The sequence below is a fragment of the Corylus avellana genome, chromosome 4 (assembly GCF_965113065.1).
Source record: "Corylus avellana chromosome 4, dhCorAvel1.hap1.2, whole genome shotgun sequence".
Lineage (NCBI taxonomy): Eukaryota > Viridiplantae > Streptophyta > Magnoliopsida > Fagales > Betulaceae > Corylus > Corylus avellana.
In genome coordinates this window covers 29,528,047-29,543,606 of record NC_142493.1, presented here as the reverse complement: position 1 = coordinate 29,543,606, position 15,560 = coordinate 29,528,047, and the positions used below count along the sequence as shown (strand labels likewise).

General features: G+C 36.4%; 2 protein-coding genes across 2 annotated transcripts; one reads left to right on the top strand and one right to left on the bottom strand.

The window, feature by feature from the left end:
- The first annotated feature begins 812 nt into the window (after nt 1–812).
- LOC132178668 (rho GDP-dissociation inhibitor 1) lies at nt 813–2,856 on the top strand. The gene is made up of 5 exons (XM_059591156.2): nt 813–1,452; nt 1,581–1,647; nt 2,103–2,321; nt 2,410–2,534; nt 2,633–2,856. The coding sequence occupies exons 1-5, from the start codon at nt 1,180–1,182 to the stop codon at nt 2,711–2,713; spliced, it is 765 nt and encodes a 254-aa protein (XP_059447139.2). The 5' UTR covers nt 813–1,179; the 3' UTR covers nt 2,714–2,856.
- Nucleotides 2,857–5,773: 2,917 nt separating this feature from the next.
- LOC132177362 (MACPF domain-containing protein At1g14780) lies at nt 5,774–14,750 on the bottom strand. The gene is made up of 7 exons (XM_059589643.2): nt 14,237–14,750; nt 11,571–11,809; nt 9,174–9,375; nt 9,018–9,095; nt 8,741–8,924; nt 7,996–8,162; nt 5,774–6,641 (listed from the first exon to the last, which is right to left on the bottom strand). The coding sequence occupies exons 1-7, from the start codon at nt 14,486–14,488 to the stop codon at nt 5,934–5,936; spliced, it is 1,830 nt and encodes a 609-aa protein (XP_059445626.1). The 5' UTR covers nt 14,489–14,750; the 3' UTR covers nt 5,774–5,933.
- Between the last annotated feature and the right edge of the window lie 810 nt (nt 14,751–15,560).

Here is a 15,560-nt window from a genome sequence, read left to right as displayed (position 1 = left end):
TCAACAACATGGGACTCAATAGACGTACAAGAGGACCAGAGGAAGATGCATTTGAAACACGCCAAATCCACAATTAAGACATGCACGACACGAAACACTGCGTACATTATCACTCAATTTGTACGCCCACCAGACACAGAATCAAATTAGAGTCTTGGATGTTTCTCTTGTTGCCCGCATGCTGTACATGTGGAGCTTTTCTGTGGGGACCGACCAAAATTTACTCCACAATACATTTCTCCTAATTCCTTTCTTCTTATCCAGTTGTAACTATATGAATAGATCGAGCTAAGAGGAGAGAATTTTTATATATATTGTTACTCATGGGTAGCCTTTTACCTTTAAGACTAGCTGTTGTTCCCACATACGACACTAACAATTAATGCATAAAATCAATCATAGACGGCACACCCTAATCTCAATCTATCTCCTTCATTTTCGTCTCTATGCTTAACTAATTTAAGCATCGGAGGTGGCGCCGCCGCTCTCCTCCCCCCTTCGCGGCACGCCACTCTAACTTTGATTGTCTTGCTGGAATCCCGGATCAAAACTAAGTGTAGGCGGTCATTAGTTAATTTTATGCATCAATATATATATATATATATATATAGAGAGAGAGAGAGAGAGAGAGGGAGTAAGATAGTATAATTGGATATAATAAAAAGAAATGTTGACTAGAATAAGTAATGATGCGGTGTGTCATAATTGTGGTACCAATTTATACAAGTAAATAAAGGTATCCTATATATAATGACATATTAGATTTACATTCACCAAATCAGATGACATCCAACACAACCAACCTTTCTCTCTTACATGCCATTACGTTTTAAGCCGTTCATTTAAAATGAAGTGACCATAGTAGAGCTATGTAGCATGCAATGTGTTATAAGTATTGGATTCCAAACAAAGGGTCCTGACAGTTGAGCTATAACTTTATCTCTCACCTGCTCCATCTTTAGCGGTTTCTCCCCAAGCTTTATATCATCTACCTTCACCACCTTATTCCAAAAGTAGACTCTTTTATTTTCTGAGGTCCTCCAAATCCAGCGTTCTTCCCCAAGACAGATAGAGAAAAAGAGTAAAACATATATAGAAGCAGCCAAGTCTAAATTTGGCACAAAGTTGAAGGAAGCTTCCTTCAATTCTCACTCTTTTGGGGTGTTTTCGTTGAGGACAATGTCGGCTGCTGTGGGAGCTATCTCCGCAACCAAGGAAGTTGCCTTCAATCCTCAAATGGAGGAAGAAGAGCTCAAGAATAACAAGAACAGCAAGGCTGGTGATGAAGTACCAGGTCATGAGCTTCCCCACACTGATGATGGCCATGAAGATGATGACGATGATGATGATGATGAGCTAGAGGAAGAGCATGTTGCCAAGTTGATCAAGTCTGAGAAGGAATTGGATCTTGGCCCTCAAGTTTCTCTCAAGGAACAGCTTGAGAAGGATAAAGTATGATTTTACTCCTTTTTTATCTCTGCATTTGGCTCTCCTTCTCTTTTTTTAGTTTAATTTGCATGGGTGGATTGAACAAAACTTTGGGTGTCTGGTTTTATTGGTTTTCTTTTTGTTTCCTAAAGGATGATGAAAGTTTGAGGAAATGGAAGGAACAACTTCTTGGAAGTGTTGATCTCTCTGCGGTTGGAGGTACTCTCTCTCTCTCTCTCTCTTTCTCTCTCTCTCTCTCTCTCACTTTTTGGGTTTACAATGAAGACTCTATTGCATGGAAAGTATATATACTCTTAATTCAGTTAAGAAGACAACGTGCCATATAATCTGATCATTTTTCAGTGTCTACTGTACTAGTCTTAGAATCTCTACTACTCACAGCCAGAGGTACTCCTCCCTTTTCTCTGTTTCCATTGAAGCCCATTGCAGATATTTGTACCCTATTTTCCATTTTTTTCTTTCTGATTCAGTGGGAAAGACATCTGTTTCTTCAAAATAGTTTTTAAAAAAACAGAAAACAGCTCAAAATTGTTTGCTAAATTATATGCCTATATATTTCAGTTCTCAAAGGGTTTTTGGCATAAAAAATAAAAGGAAAGAAAATTCCAAATGTTTTATGTTCTAAAAGATTTACATTCTATTGTTGAAATCAGAGACTAAAGAGCCAGAAGTGAAGATACAAAGCCTCACAATACTCTCCCCGGGCCGGCCAGATCTGGTTTTGCCAATTCCATTTGCTAACAATTCTAAAAGCACTCTCTTCAGCCTCAAGGAAGGAAGCCGGTACAGCATCAAATTTACCTTCACTGTCTCCAACAACATTGTCTCTGGCCTCAAATACACCAATGTTGTGTGGAAGACCGGAGTGAGAGGTATAGAAGCAGCCTTTCATTGGCATTCATACCAATTCAACAGCTTTACACTATCCTCTTTAAGTTACTCATGAAATTCTTTTGACAGTGGAGAATTCAAAGAGAATGTTGGGAACTTTTAGTCCTCAGCAGCAGCCTTATACGTATGAAATGCAAGAAGAAACTACCCCTTCTGGCTTGTTTGCAAGAGGCTCGTATTATGCAAGAACCAAGGTAATTGCTTGTTGACCCGAATTTTTTTTTTAAAAAAAAAAAAAAAAAGAGAGAGAAAGATACCTGCATTGATTTAGCTCTGTTTGTTTTTTTCTCAGTTTGTGGATGATGATGGCAAATGCTATTTGGACGTGAGTTACTGCTTTGAAATTCAAAAGAGCTGGCCAAAACCCTTTTGATGTTCTTATCTGGAATCTCATTGGCACTGGCTTGGTAGTGCTTCAAGAAATCACTTTTTTGGAGAAAGATTCTTCCTCTGGCTTGTTGTGCTTGTATTATTACAAATGGTTCAAGTGATAATCCATTTTTAATTCAATTTTAACTGCACCACTCTACATGGAATGCTTCTTCATCATCATCTTCTTCTTCTTCTTCACCTTTCTTTTTAAGTTTTTTCTAATTACAAGTTTCCTTTTTGGTGTTTGGTTGAGCTGTAGTACTAGGAGTGGGAGTTCAGTCCCATGATGTCTCAAATTTAGTTGATGTTTTCTTGAATGGGTGAAGATGGGATGAAAATGGATCCCAAGTGACAAAAAACATATGGTCCATGGAACCCAATAGGTCTAGCTTTTTTAACTACCATGCTTAGGCTTTCTTGGGCAAAGTGCCAAAGGGCAGGTCAATTTTTTGGTGGTCCAAACGCTTTTATTATATGATGAACACATGCTGCCTCCTCCAATGGATCTAGAAAAAGAAAAGGAAAAGAGAAAAAGATGTTACAGGAATCATCTAGTGTTCCTTATCCTCATAATAGAACATTAAAAAAATTGTATTGGGAAAACTACTTTGTGACCCTGATCTCCTTATCTCTCTGTTTGTTATAGCCCCTATCAATAGTTCTAGCACCTCTGGTTTAGGATGATGTGACATGGACAGGGTGGTTCTTGGCCAAAGTTAAGGGTTGCATTTTTTTTTTTTTTTTTCTTTTTGTAAATACAACAGAAGAAACAGAACAACAGACATCCAACATGACACCAACAAACAGCAGAAAAAATATAATCAAATTCAAGCAAACCAATGAAAAAACACAATGTAGACGGACCACTAGCCTCCCACTACTCTAGAGGGAGACCTCAAAGGTGAAAGGCGAATAGGAATGTTGCCAACAAAGTTGGTTGTAGCAGAACCCAAAGCATCTCCAACAAGGGTTTTCATTTTAATTATTTACAATACAACTTTTTTCATTTTAGCTACTAGTTTTTCATTACACACTCCAATAGAACATCTATTTTAATTATCTACTCTAATTAAATATTATTTTTAGTATTATTTTTTATTTTTTATAATTTCCTTTTCTTCCCCCATAAAGAGAGAGAACGAGAGAAAAGATTCCAAAACTAGAATGAAAGAAAAAAATATAATAAAATATTACTTAAAAGTAGCTATTCAAATATGAAAGCTTACTGTAGTAATTGTTGGGAAAAGTTATATTTTACAAGGACTGCTGGAACAAGAAAATAAGGCATAGTGACTAAATGCTAAAAAACTAATTTACAAAGACTGTTGGAGATGTTCTAAAACGTAGCTTCTGAATGTTAAATTATAGTTACCTTAAAAGCTTAAGTTGATAGGAAGATGTAAATTATCCCAAAAGCTTAAGTTGATATGAAGAGGAAAATTTAATCTTTAACGCTCCACCTCACGTGTGGGCTCAAACTCATTTTTAATAGGTGAGGCTCAACACGTGAAATATTTAATTGAAATGGGGGGTGAAATTGACAGAGTCAATGTTCGATCCTATTTCCTTTGGCTCTGATACCATGTTAAATTATCAGTTATCCCAAAAGCTTAAGCTGATAGAAAAAATTAAATTTAATTATTTAACCATTACTTTAACAATGATCAGCTTCCAAGAGAAATGTAGAGACTAAGAGGTATATTTACAACGGTTGAGGGATCTCCTTCTAGGACAGTAAGTTTGAAGCCCAACCAGATCAGATTATGTTACAGCTTAAATTCGAATATGAAAAATATGAAAGACCAAAATGACTCTTCGGAAAAGAGCCAGGATACCATGGATCTACTGTAAAAGACCCATGGTGGTGTGTGGATGATAGAGGAGGATGAATGGATGTACATTTGGCCTCTAAAAGGATAAACGCAACAAAAGATAAACACCAGTCTAAAGAGGCTGGTGGGGGGGGGGGGGGGGGGGGGGCATTTGGTTGGGGAGGAGGAGAGGAGGGAAGAACGTCCGAGCTCGGAGCAGGGGAAGTTTCTCTTTCAAAGGTTTTTGGGAGAGAGGAGAGAGAGTCTTCAATATAGTCAGTTGGTTGCTTATAATTAATTCATAAATAATTATCCCAACCAAAAATCTTGTCGAAACCAAATATTGCCAATCCGTTGAAACATCCAATTCCCAATCTGAGACTCCCATCAATCAAGGCTTTGTTTAGTTGTTGGCAAAACTAAATATGAATCATCATGGCAGTTAAGAGCATGAGTGTGTTCGGTAGTATGAAAATTATGGCAGCTGTGGCTGCACGTTGGGGGTGTCCCAGTCGGTGAAAGGAATATATCCTCATCCAGATTTTGGTATCCCATCACACGAGAAAAATCAAATCATTTGAGTAATTTCTAGTTACTTTAATTCTTACTTTAATAGGCCCAGTACCGTTATCAATTGCATAAAATGGGATGTTTAATACAATAATTATGAACTAGGGTTAGTGAATTTAACTTTGGGTGCCCAGAGCCCCACATGTGCTTTCCTTTCATCAGCTTCTCCAAATATTTCAGTATTCATTTGTTCGTTTTGGTTGTGACCTCTGACCAGACATTATCATGGCTTGCACTTGGCATGTAGCTGAATTATTTCATGAAGCCTTGGTGCTTTTTTTTTTTTAATCACATTCCACTATCATTATGTCCAGGCCATCCAATCGGCTTTACCAAATTGTTATTCACTTTTGAGGGCATGCCTGTAACAGTCACTTCCTGTCCATTCTGGCGAAGAAAGTAGTCTCTTTCAAACAGCTCAGAAAGATAGAAAGGAATACTAGGTTATCAATACAGAATTTTTACAGCCATTTTGCTGTGAAGAAAAATACGTTGCCCCGGGACCGGGATTCCCTAAAATTTCTTGCCTGAATTTGGGCAGGAAATTCATGTACTTTTTCTTTGTTTTTGTTTATCTATTATGTTTCAATCTAGAAGATGCCACATTACAAAGCAGTTGCAATTAAGAAAATCCAAGACTTAGCTGACTCTCAGCTTACAAAATCGTCAACATCCACCTATAAAAAAGCCACTCATCCAATGTAATTTTCTGCACAGAAATACGCTGCTATAGCAATTCTACATGTCATCAGTTTCAAAACTTTTTAAATGGACAAATCAACCAAATAAAATCAATGAGAAGAACTAATTTCCCTTTAACTATACAATGATAACTAAAATTCACCAATAGTCTAACAGAGCAAACTTTACATGCAAACCAATCTTACCACCCTGGGTGACTAACTTAGCAGCTGTTACCAACCAATGCCCTGGGGCATCATGGGGTCCCCGCACCACCTCCGCCGCCTCCACGTATTTAAGCAGCTTAGTGGAACGAACAGGTATAGGCGGACCATCTGGGTATACACCAGAGTTCAGCATATTTGGAGTGTGCTTTTGTGGACCAGCAACAGCCCGCTGTGTGAATGTAAATGTTGTGCTCAGATTCATCAGGAAATTTGACTTGCGAGAACCTTCCGGTGCACCACTCCACTCTGTCTTTCGGATGGAGCAATTAGGTAAGTGGGTAAAGAGAAGACGTAGGTGAAGTACCGTCTTGGGCCACTTTCCTTTACTAAAGAGCTGAGCACCGGTTACAATATAAACACCACTTGAATCTCCCTGCAGCCAGCTGGGATCATGCTTAACCACTGCTGTGCACACATTTGAGAATCTCTTCCATTTGACAGGTTCTAGGAACTGGTTACAAAGTTCATGATTATCAGAACCTCGCCAGAGAAATGAGCTGCCTGTGGTTGTGGTACCCAAAGAAAGGGTCATTGTATTTGGAAGGCTTGAGAGATGCTGTACATGTAATGCCAACCGGTTGCATTTCTTCCCTTCTAAGTACAAGCGTAGGCCAACTACCGGTTTTTCATCAGTGGAAACCTGAAATGGTAGAAAAAATATAAACATAAAATTACCAAAATGAACAATTGAAGTTTTATATTGCTCAACTCTTACAAATAGTAATCCAACATTAAATGAACTATGATGGAATAGAAGTGGCATAAAACTGAACCACATTAGAACTATGATGGTAGAGGTACCAACCAGACATTGGTAACATTTTCAGGAAACATGCACAAGTAGCTAACTCAAGGGAAAAAGTACTGATACACTCTCTTTGAAAGTTGAAACTTTGAAAATCATTACTGTAAGGGCAGGCTTGCATTATAACATTTCATGGAAAGGAGTTAAGTTCTTAAACAGGTTGTAACAATTTTCTTCTATAGTGGAATTTGCTGGTGGCTGTGCGCTGCTAGAGTGGTTTTTTTTTAAGAGTTCTTCAAAAGTTTTCCATTTCGTTAACAAAAATCCATGTGCTTGATACGTTTATCTAGTGCTTTTATAATGTGGATTTTTTTTTATTAATATTGTTATTGTTGCGTTTGGCCCTGGTAATTTTAAATTGGTAAAAATTTCCTTGGAACACCTACTTGCAAAATAGTAGTAAGCCTATTTCAATTTACAGAAACCCTACTATTGTAATTTACTTAGTATGATCCAGTGTGTATGTGGTTTGTAGTCTCTCATAACCATTATTGAAACAAGAGAATATAAAATATAAAAAGAGGGGGATTAATCATGAGAATGCCACTCAAAAAGCTATGGCCATATCTAAAGTCATCAGCGTAGACAACAATTTAAGTCATTAACATTTACATTATTAATAAAGAGGTTTTGCATCTATATTACTACCAGGTAATTTCTAACTACTAATGCAGCACAAGAAACCAATGGCTCATTCGGAAAACCAAAATTCTGTGCATGTGCGTGTGCACGCATATGCACGTTTGGATGCATGTGTGTGTGCCTGCGCACATATGTGTCTCTTACTCTAATAACCAGCCAAAAAGGCATAAGGGAAAATCATGGCAAACTAAATAAATTAAAAAAATTAATAATTAAAAATTAAAAATTAAAATTAAAATTAAAAATAAAAAGAAGAAAGATAGTTGAATAAGTTGGGCTTTATTGTTTGGTATAAAATTGCAAGTTTCTTTTGCTGGAAGCTATACTTTGTAAACTAAGAATTAATAAAGAAAAAATTCTTGACAAAAAGCTTTTGCTTTTAGGATCTTTTATCTCCTTTATTTCCACTTGTAGATTATATGGAATATTATCAAGCAAAATTCAAGACATAAAAACTGACTGACCTATATAAATGGCACAAAAGGGTTGACAGAACATGTGCATGTATGCTAGCGGATACAGACATATATAAAAAGGGTGAGAGTACCTGGGTAGAGCTGACATAGATCTTAGGACCCATGAAACTGAATTGCAGGTGAGGGCAATTCACCTTTCTCAGTTGATGCCCTAGGGGCAGCTCACAAAACATAGGTGCCCATTGCCTAGGAACTTGAAACTCCAAGAAGTGCTGTAAATCCTCTGGAGAGGGCTTGTCTGGAAGAAGAAGAATAAGTGAATCAAAGCTGCCCCATTATGTTTTTTGATAATCAAATGATAAGTCAAAGCTGCACTATTACATGAAATTAATATACAGATACAGAAAATGAAATAGGAACTTAATGAAGAAAAGGTGATATGATACTTTACAATGCCATATTGCAATGAATTCTACCAATTCATAAATGTTCAAGTGGAACTTATGCTCTTTGCAATAGTCAGTCCTGTGGGGAAGATAAGCCAATTTGTCTCTTATCACTTTAGAAATCTTCATGTCATTGTTTGAAAAAACAATAACAACAACATGAAGCCAATAAGGTTTTTTCTTTTTTTTTTGGATTTTTTTTCTTCTTTCTTTTCACCAATACTTTATATAATTTCTCAAATGTTTCTACATTCACTGGCCTCTGCAGTCCTGCAAAAATACATTTTCCAACTTTCGAGATATAAATTTTAACCAGAAACAATCATGAGTAATAGTTATGTATTAGTGAAAACTGTGCAATGGATATTAGTAAATAACTAAAAAACTTAACATTTAACTCTATTCTATCGACAGGAATTAGAGCACTTACAGCGTAGATACAAGTTGATTGCATGACTAAGATAACCACTGCCTGGAATCCCGGTAAGTAAAGAGGTGATAGGAACAAACTTGAAGAGAATTGCTTCAGGTTTGGCAGGCACTGTCTGGAGCCAATGGGAGTGACCATGCAAGAACACATCCCCTCCCCTTTTTGAACAAATGATAGTGAGGCCCTGTTCCAAGTTGGAAAATAAACTAAAATATGATCCACAAGCCACAACTGTTACCCATAGTATATACTAGATACTTTTGAGTTCTTGGCTTACATCCTTGCTTGATGTTTCTGAAGTACTGCTCAACTGCATTGTGCTTGAATGTAGTACACGATTAAAGACCTCGGGAACCTATAGGATTAAATTACATTCATTTATCATATACATCTAATGAATTACAACATCAAATAGTAGGATGAAGTGCAATACTTTCTGTTTGCCATCTCTTGTTTTCCTCTCTAATAGTGAAGGGCTTCTTTGATCTGAAAATAGGAAATCTCCAAGGTCTTCCAAATATCTTCTGAGATCGGCAGGAGGAATGGGTGAGGAGGGTTTCTGCTTAACACAAAGTAAGTCTTGACCGCCAACAGCCATTCCTACTATCATGTGTGTCCCATATGTCTGGATGAACCTGCCTAATAAAATTAAATTGATCAGCATCCATCTCCGAAAGCAGCCCAAGGTCAAGCATGACCCATTGTCCCCACATGCTTCGAGGAGTAATAAAACATATCTAGTAGATTGTTTAATATTAAGAAACTAGGTGAGCCTAAATAGGATGGTACTAATAAACATCCAGTTCAAAAAAATGTTATATCACAAAGCTGCTTTCAGTAACTGATATTCCATCCCCTTCCCCTCCACCACACGACATGACACACACACAAAACACAAACAAGTAGAAACAAACAAAAGAAGCTTCAATTTGACAAGTAGGAGGCAAACTAAATTCCCTCAAAGTCCAACTAACACTAGATGTTGGCAAAACATCTCTTTGTTATATTCTGTTTTTCAGTCTTTCCCCTTCAACTCATTTACACATTATTTCAATCAGGACAACTAAAACATGGCTTCTTTCTAGTTCTTTTCTTTTTTTCTTTTTTTTTTTCTTTTCTTTTTTTTGATGGGGGAAAGGGTGTCCTTCATTTTTAATTAATCTTTGCTTTCTGTTTTTCATCATTCCACTTGAAACTGAATGTGTCACTTGGTGCTAGGAAGAAGGTAAAGTTTATAATGTCTAATCCCCATTTAGGAATGATAAAAAGTTAAAAGAGTAGAACACTAATAACTTCACTCTCATGGGCTTGATTATTTGGATGGAGCCTTTGGTGAGTGCTACCGTAATGATTCTGAATTCAACAAAGGATATTTAGGGATTCACGGCATGAAATGTTTTTTATGAAGGAAAATGTCTTGTGAGTCCTCGACTAGTATGAGGATATATTTATGCTTAAGCAGAAGCATGCAAATGTTATAAAAGTACTACACTTTATTCAAGGGAATGCATGATGAGCTTCAAATGTACATCCTACAACTAACAAAATTATATTATGTTCCTAAATTTCCTTTTAAATAGGTTTTTCCACAAGAACCATAAATTTCAAAAAGCTTGGGGGTTTAAACAAAATGTATGGAATAAGGAAAGAGAATTCTAGGATTATATGGTGCAGATCAGAAGTATGATACACAACTATCAAGAAATTGTAAAACTGGAGAAACAGTACAAATAAGATCTGAAGAATATAAGACGAATTTTTTTTTTTTTTGATAAATACTTATCAAAAATTTTTTTTTTTTTTTTTTGATAAATAATGTATATTCAAACAACGAGCAGAGGGGCGCAACCCATGTACACAAGAAGTATATGGGTTGTGGAAAAAGAAGAGCATAAATCTAGAAACACAAGAGGTAGTTAAGAAGCTCTAGGTGATTCCGTTGACTCTAAAAATGCTATGGTTGACAAGTTGTTATGTTCTATAGAAATCCAGTCCGACAATAGCTTTTTGACTGGCATTTTCCAGAGTTTTTCAAAAGTTCTTATTCTCCTCATGCTCAAGTGGTATCTTCATTATTACAGAGTTTACACAATGGAAAGTTATTGCTTTTCCATATGTCTGGAACATAAACACATCATAAGCACTATTTAATTATTTCTATACAGAAAATAGAACCTTTCAAAATTTTAATTTACAGGCATTAAAGATGTCCTAGAAACGAAAAAATAGGGGAAAAAACAGAATCACAGTTAAAGAAGTAAATGATTACAAGTAAAAGGTAGCTATTTTTAAGGCAGTCAGCCAATCAGATCAGGAATTCTTTCAGCACAAAAAACAGCCTCGAGATAATGTTGTTAAAATGCATTCAGCTCCAAATTATTTTACTTTCCAGACTCTTCTACCTCCCATAATTTTTTTTTTTTTTTTATAAGTAATAAGTATATTATCAAACGCACTCCCATAACGTTAAACCTCAAATGCATCAAATTTTGTTTTGCACGTAGTTGAGTGAAGAAGAATTCACCCTACTTCAACTTAGAGACAAGCCCAACAATGAAAATGATTAGGACAGGAAGATATATATGCAAGTGAAAGTATTAATGAGTTCACTCAGTACAAAAAGGCAATTACTCTAGTCCTACTGAAGTGGGATCCTCGGAGGGATAATCTAGATATGGTCCTGATATTCAGCATTTATGCAAGCATTCTTCTCTTTTTATGTGTGTTAAAATTTAAGCATAATTCTTCCCATCATATGTGCAATTTTTTATACATAATGAGATATTCTTAATGCAAAATGATAATTAGATAGAATTATGGGGAAAACCACCTAGACAGTGAAGCAGGATCCCAACGAGATGGAACAGCCTTCTTTACGTCCTCTTGCAGTACTAACGGAGATGCTGTTAGGTGCAGATAATACAATGAGATGAAGTATCCGTCAAAAGCAAGATATTTGGTGTCTGCAGCGTCATTAAACCAGTCCCCGCTTAATTCAAAAATAGCATTAAGATAGCCTGACGGAATTTTTCCTCGTATTGAAGATTTCTGATTAAGCAACTCTGACATCTGCAAAGAAAGAATGACATGTAATGAAACATAGGAAAATTTGCTATAAATAAGGCTTAAAAACAGAATGTCTTCACAAGATCATACCAAAATACCTATTATGCCACCCCAATATCTAGTCATTTATTTGCACTTACAGGAAGAATATAAAAATCAAAATCCCACAAAAGACATCTCACATCAAGAAATAACATAAACATGCAATGCCATGAGCAGCCTGTAACTATTGTGATAACATTTTGCAACCTAATGTATATCATTGGTCACACCAAATTTAAATTGCACAACTCCACAGCCAAATAAATACATAATTAAAATGAAAATGCACAACAACAGCTATATATATCTAGAATTACCACCGCAATTTGCAGGACAATAGCCCTATATATCTAGCACCAGATTCACCCTTTACTTCCCAATTTCCAGCTATAACAATCTCTTACGAAATCTTAGAGCACTGCAATGTTACCTGGACCCTTCACTTCACCTTGTCATACCCATGTCAAAATGACATGACGTGGGTAAGGGCATGCACCAATAGAGGGCATTTAGGCTACTATCTTGATAGATTTCAGCAGCCAAAGGATTGGAAAGGTACGAGGGATTAAGTTTTTACAGGTTGCAAGGACTTATTTGGGAATGAAAATACTGAATCTTGATGGCTAAAGTGCTCAGAAACCCAAAAAAAGATGTTGCAAAAGGAGCATAGTGATAATGTCTTTAACCTTCACAATCATTGAAAGTGACCTCTTATTAAATCCACCTTCGATTCTGTGAGGCTATTAAAAAGGTCACTACCCCTTTATCTTTCTCATTTTCAGTAGTTTTTAGATGACAATCAAAATCTTGGAGTAAAGATCTACCAATAACACTGGACATATAAATAAATTATTGCCAAACAGCTGTTTTAACCCTTCCATTAGCATTCTTCAGGGCTGCGATATGCAGCTGAAGCTTTTATTAACTTTGAGCATAGAGCAGTCCATCAACTTCTTTTCTATTCTCCCCACCCCCTTCACTTTTTGGTAGATTCCATCAAGACATGTGAGAAACCTCTGTCCTTGTTTAATTGGAAACACCAGATTAAAATAATAACTCTCTCTTATCTTCTCTCCTATTAGTTTATTTTTTCGCTAACAACTTAGCCAAACTTATGCAATGAATTTTTTTTTTTTCCCACCATTACCGCGCCAATGTCGTAGATACTAGAATTGATATCTTTACACATCCCCTTCAGGAGCATGAAACTCGTAAGCATATTAGAACTGCAAACACATTCATCATGACCTCTCTACACACTTGGCATAAAACTGTATTTCCATTTCTAAGTCAAACCTGAACCTTGATTGTGTAGCACTTCTCCTTAATTGACAACATATTCCTACAAATCCACACTATTCTCTTTAAAAAGGCTACTACTAACACAATAGTAATTCTCATATTTGTAGCTAGAAGCTTTCCTTTGAGGAAGCTACCGGGACATTGGATCCCCTTCAACTTTCTCTTCTGCAGGTCATATATTGTTAAAAGATCCAGCGTATAACCATGATTTAGAATTTGTGCAACACATATGTTCTCCAATAAGTTCCACCTGAGGTCAAAATCTGGGCATCAAAAATGGCTTCATGTATCATTTTTATTATGAGCAGAAAACATTTTTATATTCGGCAAAAGCCTTTACCACAACTTCTTATGGTTCGAAGAAAATTGCATCAGCCCCACCAATACCTACAAACTCTTTCGTCATGCCCCTTTTTATCAATAGTAAAAACTCCCTGGCAATCGACTTTTTGATCCTCTACCACCATGCTGACGCTGCTGGCACTAGCTCATCAAGTCCTATTAAATGCTTCAACTTTCCAATTTGAAGGAGGAAGTCCAGAAATTACCGCAGATAAAAGTCTATAACAGCGTGAAGAATCAGGAATTCCTAGCATATCCATTTTAGACTGCATACCCAACAATTATCTATCACAAATTGTTTTTCAATCTCTTTTCCCAATCACAGTCGGCAATTATCATTAAAAGGCTCCGCTTTACCAACGTTACGATTTACGTGGTCCTTTTAACCATAGCTTCTGGTCGACAAAATCTGGTTTTAAGTGCCCTTCTCACAAGTAATGCCTCCAATACATACTTGAATCACAGAGTCGAACTGGAAGACTCCAACAAATAGCCAAGCTCTCCAGCCAATATTCATGACAAAATACTCCTCTGATTCTTGCCAGATTCAAATAAGCCCTTTCTACCTTGTGAAACCCAGTGCTGTTCCTCCAGAGGCAGATAGGAGTTCTTTGCTCATTTTCTGCTTGGCTCCGCTTGACCCACAATAAGATTTTCTTTTTTTTCTTTTTTTTAGCATTGCCACATTAATCAAACCTCTACAGACGCATATTAAAAATATAAAAAATAAAAAATAAAAAATACCTGGTTGAATTCAAGCACATCGGACTTGAAGCGGAGACGATCCCCTTTATCAAATCGAATATCTTGGGGAACTCCTGAAATGGTGGCACCGCCAGGAATGACAACGTCCCTCTTGTTAAGCTCATCGACAACCACCAACCTTCCACCGCCCTTGGCAAACTTGAGCCTGAAATCACTGGCGAAATCGAAGCCTTTCCCCAACGCCTCCAACGCCCTCATCTCCATGGGCTTCTCGGCACCCTCTTCCCCCATCCAAGAAAAAGTCAGAAAGAAGAGGAAGAAGAAGAAGAATGGTCTAAGAATTCGTATTCAAAGTTGAAAATGCCCAGTCCCCGTGCATGCCTTCCTTGACCAAGTCATCAATAGCTGCCATTTAGACAACGCCGTTGTTGCTGAGGTCTGGGTTTCTGGAAGAGACGTGAGTGGGTTGGAGAGGTCTTATTAAATACCGAGTATTGAATATTTGGGAAGCGTTGAGTAGAAGAGACAGAAGAGGAAGCTTCAGCGAAGAGCCACACTGCCACATCTACAACACCAGTAGTAGTATTTGCAGTGGTTTGATTGGCTCCTGTGCTTTAAATACACCACGTACACTGCTATAGTTTTTTCAACTTTTCCCATTTAATCTCCATTTCTTTATAACTAAAAGAAAACGAAAGCAAAATTAAATCTCAACACTCTTTTTTCATTCAAAACAGCAAGAAGGAGAGTTATTTTATTTTGGCGTGCCTATAAGAATACCTATTTCAATTAAATTTGAAATAGGTGTTCAATAAATAGTTTTACGATGCGTTTGACATTGCGATTTCATAGAAACATAATCCTCTCCATTTCAATTAAATTTGATAATATTTAGTTAGTTATAATTTAGAGGTATTTTTGTTTTTTTACGGAGACAAAAATACCATTCCACTATACTTAACTCGATATTCTCCAGAAGATCCTAATTCGATTTCATAAATAAAAAGTGTGATTTTAAACAAATTGTTGAAACACATATTTTTTTAACGGCACTTGGTCCAAATCCTTTTTCTAAAGCACTTACTTCTGACTCAGCGTTTTAATTATTCACTTTCATCATTCCTTTAAAAATATGCTTTCTTTGTTTACTTACTTTACAATTTTCAAAAAGAAGTAAGAATCAAATTGATTTTTTCATTATGCATTATTAAAGTGACTAGTGCTATAGGAACCTTTTTTTTTTTTTTTTTTTTCCTCAGCACCGTAACAACTAGCCAATTTTTTAGTCAAATTGACTAATCGTATAGGATTTTTTTTTTTTTTTTTTTGGCTAGCCCCACTAGCTAAAATAACATTTTAGTTA

What these genes read in the sequence shown, in the direction of transcription:
- LOC132178668 (XM_059591156.2), top strand. Translation starts at nt 1,180, where the DNA reads ATGTCGGCTGCTGTGGGAGCTATCTCCGCAACCAAGGAAGTTGCCTTC. An exon ending in AACAGCTTGAGAAGGATAAA is followed by an intron (nt 1,453 to 1,580) that starts GTATGATTTTAC and finishes TGTTTCCTAAAG; the next exon opens with GATGATGAAAGTTTGAGGAA. An exon ending in TGATCTCTCTGCGGTTGGAG is followed by an intron (nt 1,648 to 2,102) that starts GTACTCTCTCTC and finishes TGTTGAAATCAG; the next exon opens with AGACTAAAGAGCCAGAAGTG.
- LOC132177362 (XM_059589643.2), bottom strand. Translation starts at nt 14,488, where the DNA reads ATGGGGGAAGAGGGTGCCGAGAAGCCCATGGAGATGAGGGCGTTGGAG. An exon ending in GATCCTGCTTCACTGTCTAG is followed by an intron (nt 9,376 to 11,570) that starts GTGGTTTTCCCC and finishes TTTATTAGGCAG; the next exon opens with GTTCATCCAGACATATGGGA. An exon ending in CAGAAACATCAAGCAAGGAT is followed by an intron (nt 8,925 to 9,017) that starts GTAAGCCAAGAA and finishes AACTTGGAACAG; the next exon opens with GGCCTCACTATCATTTGTTC.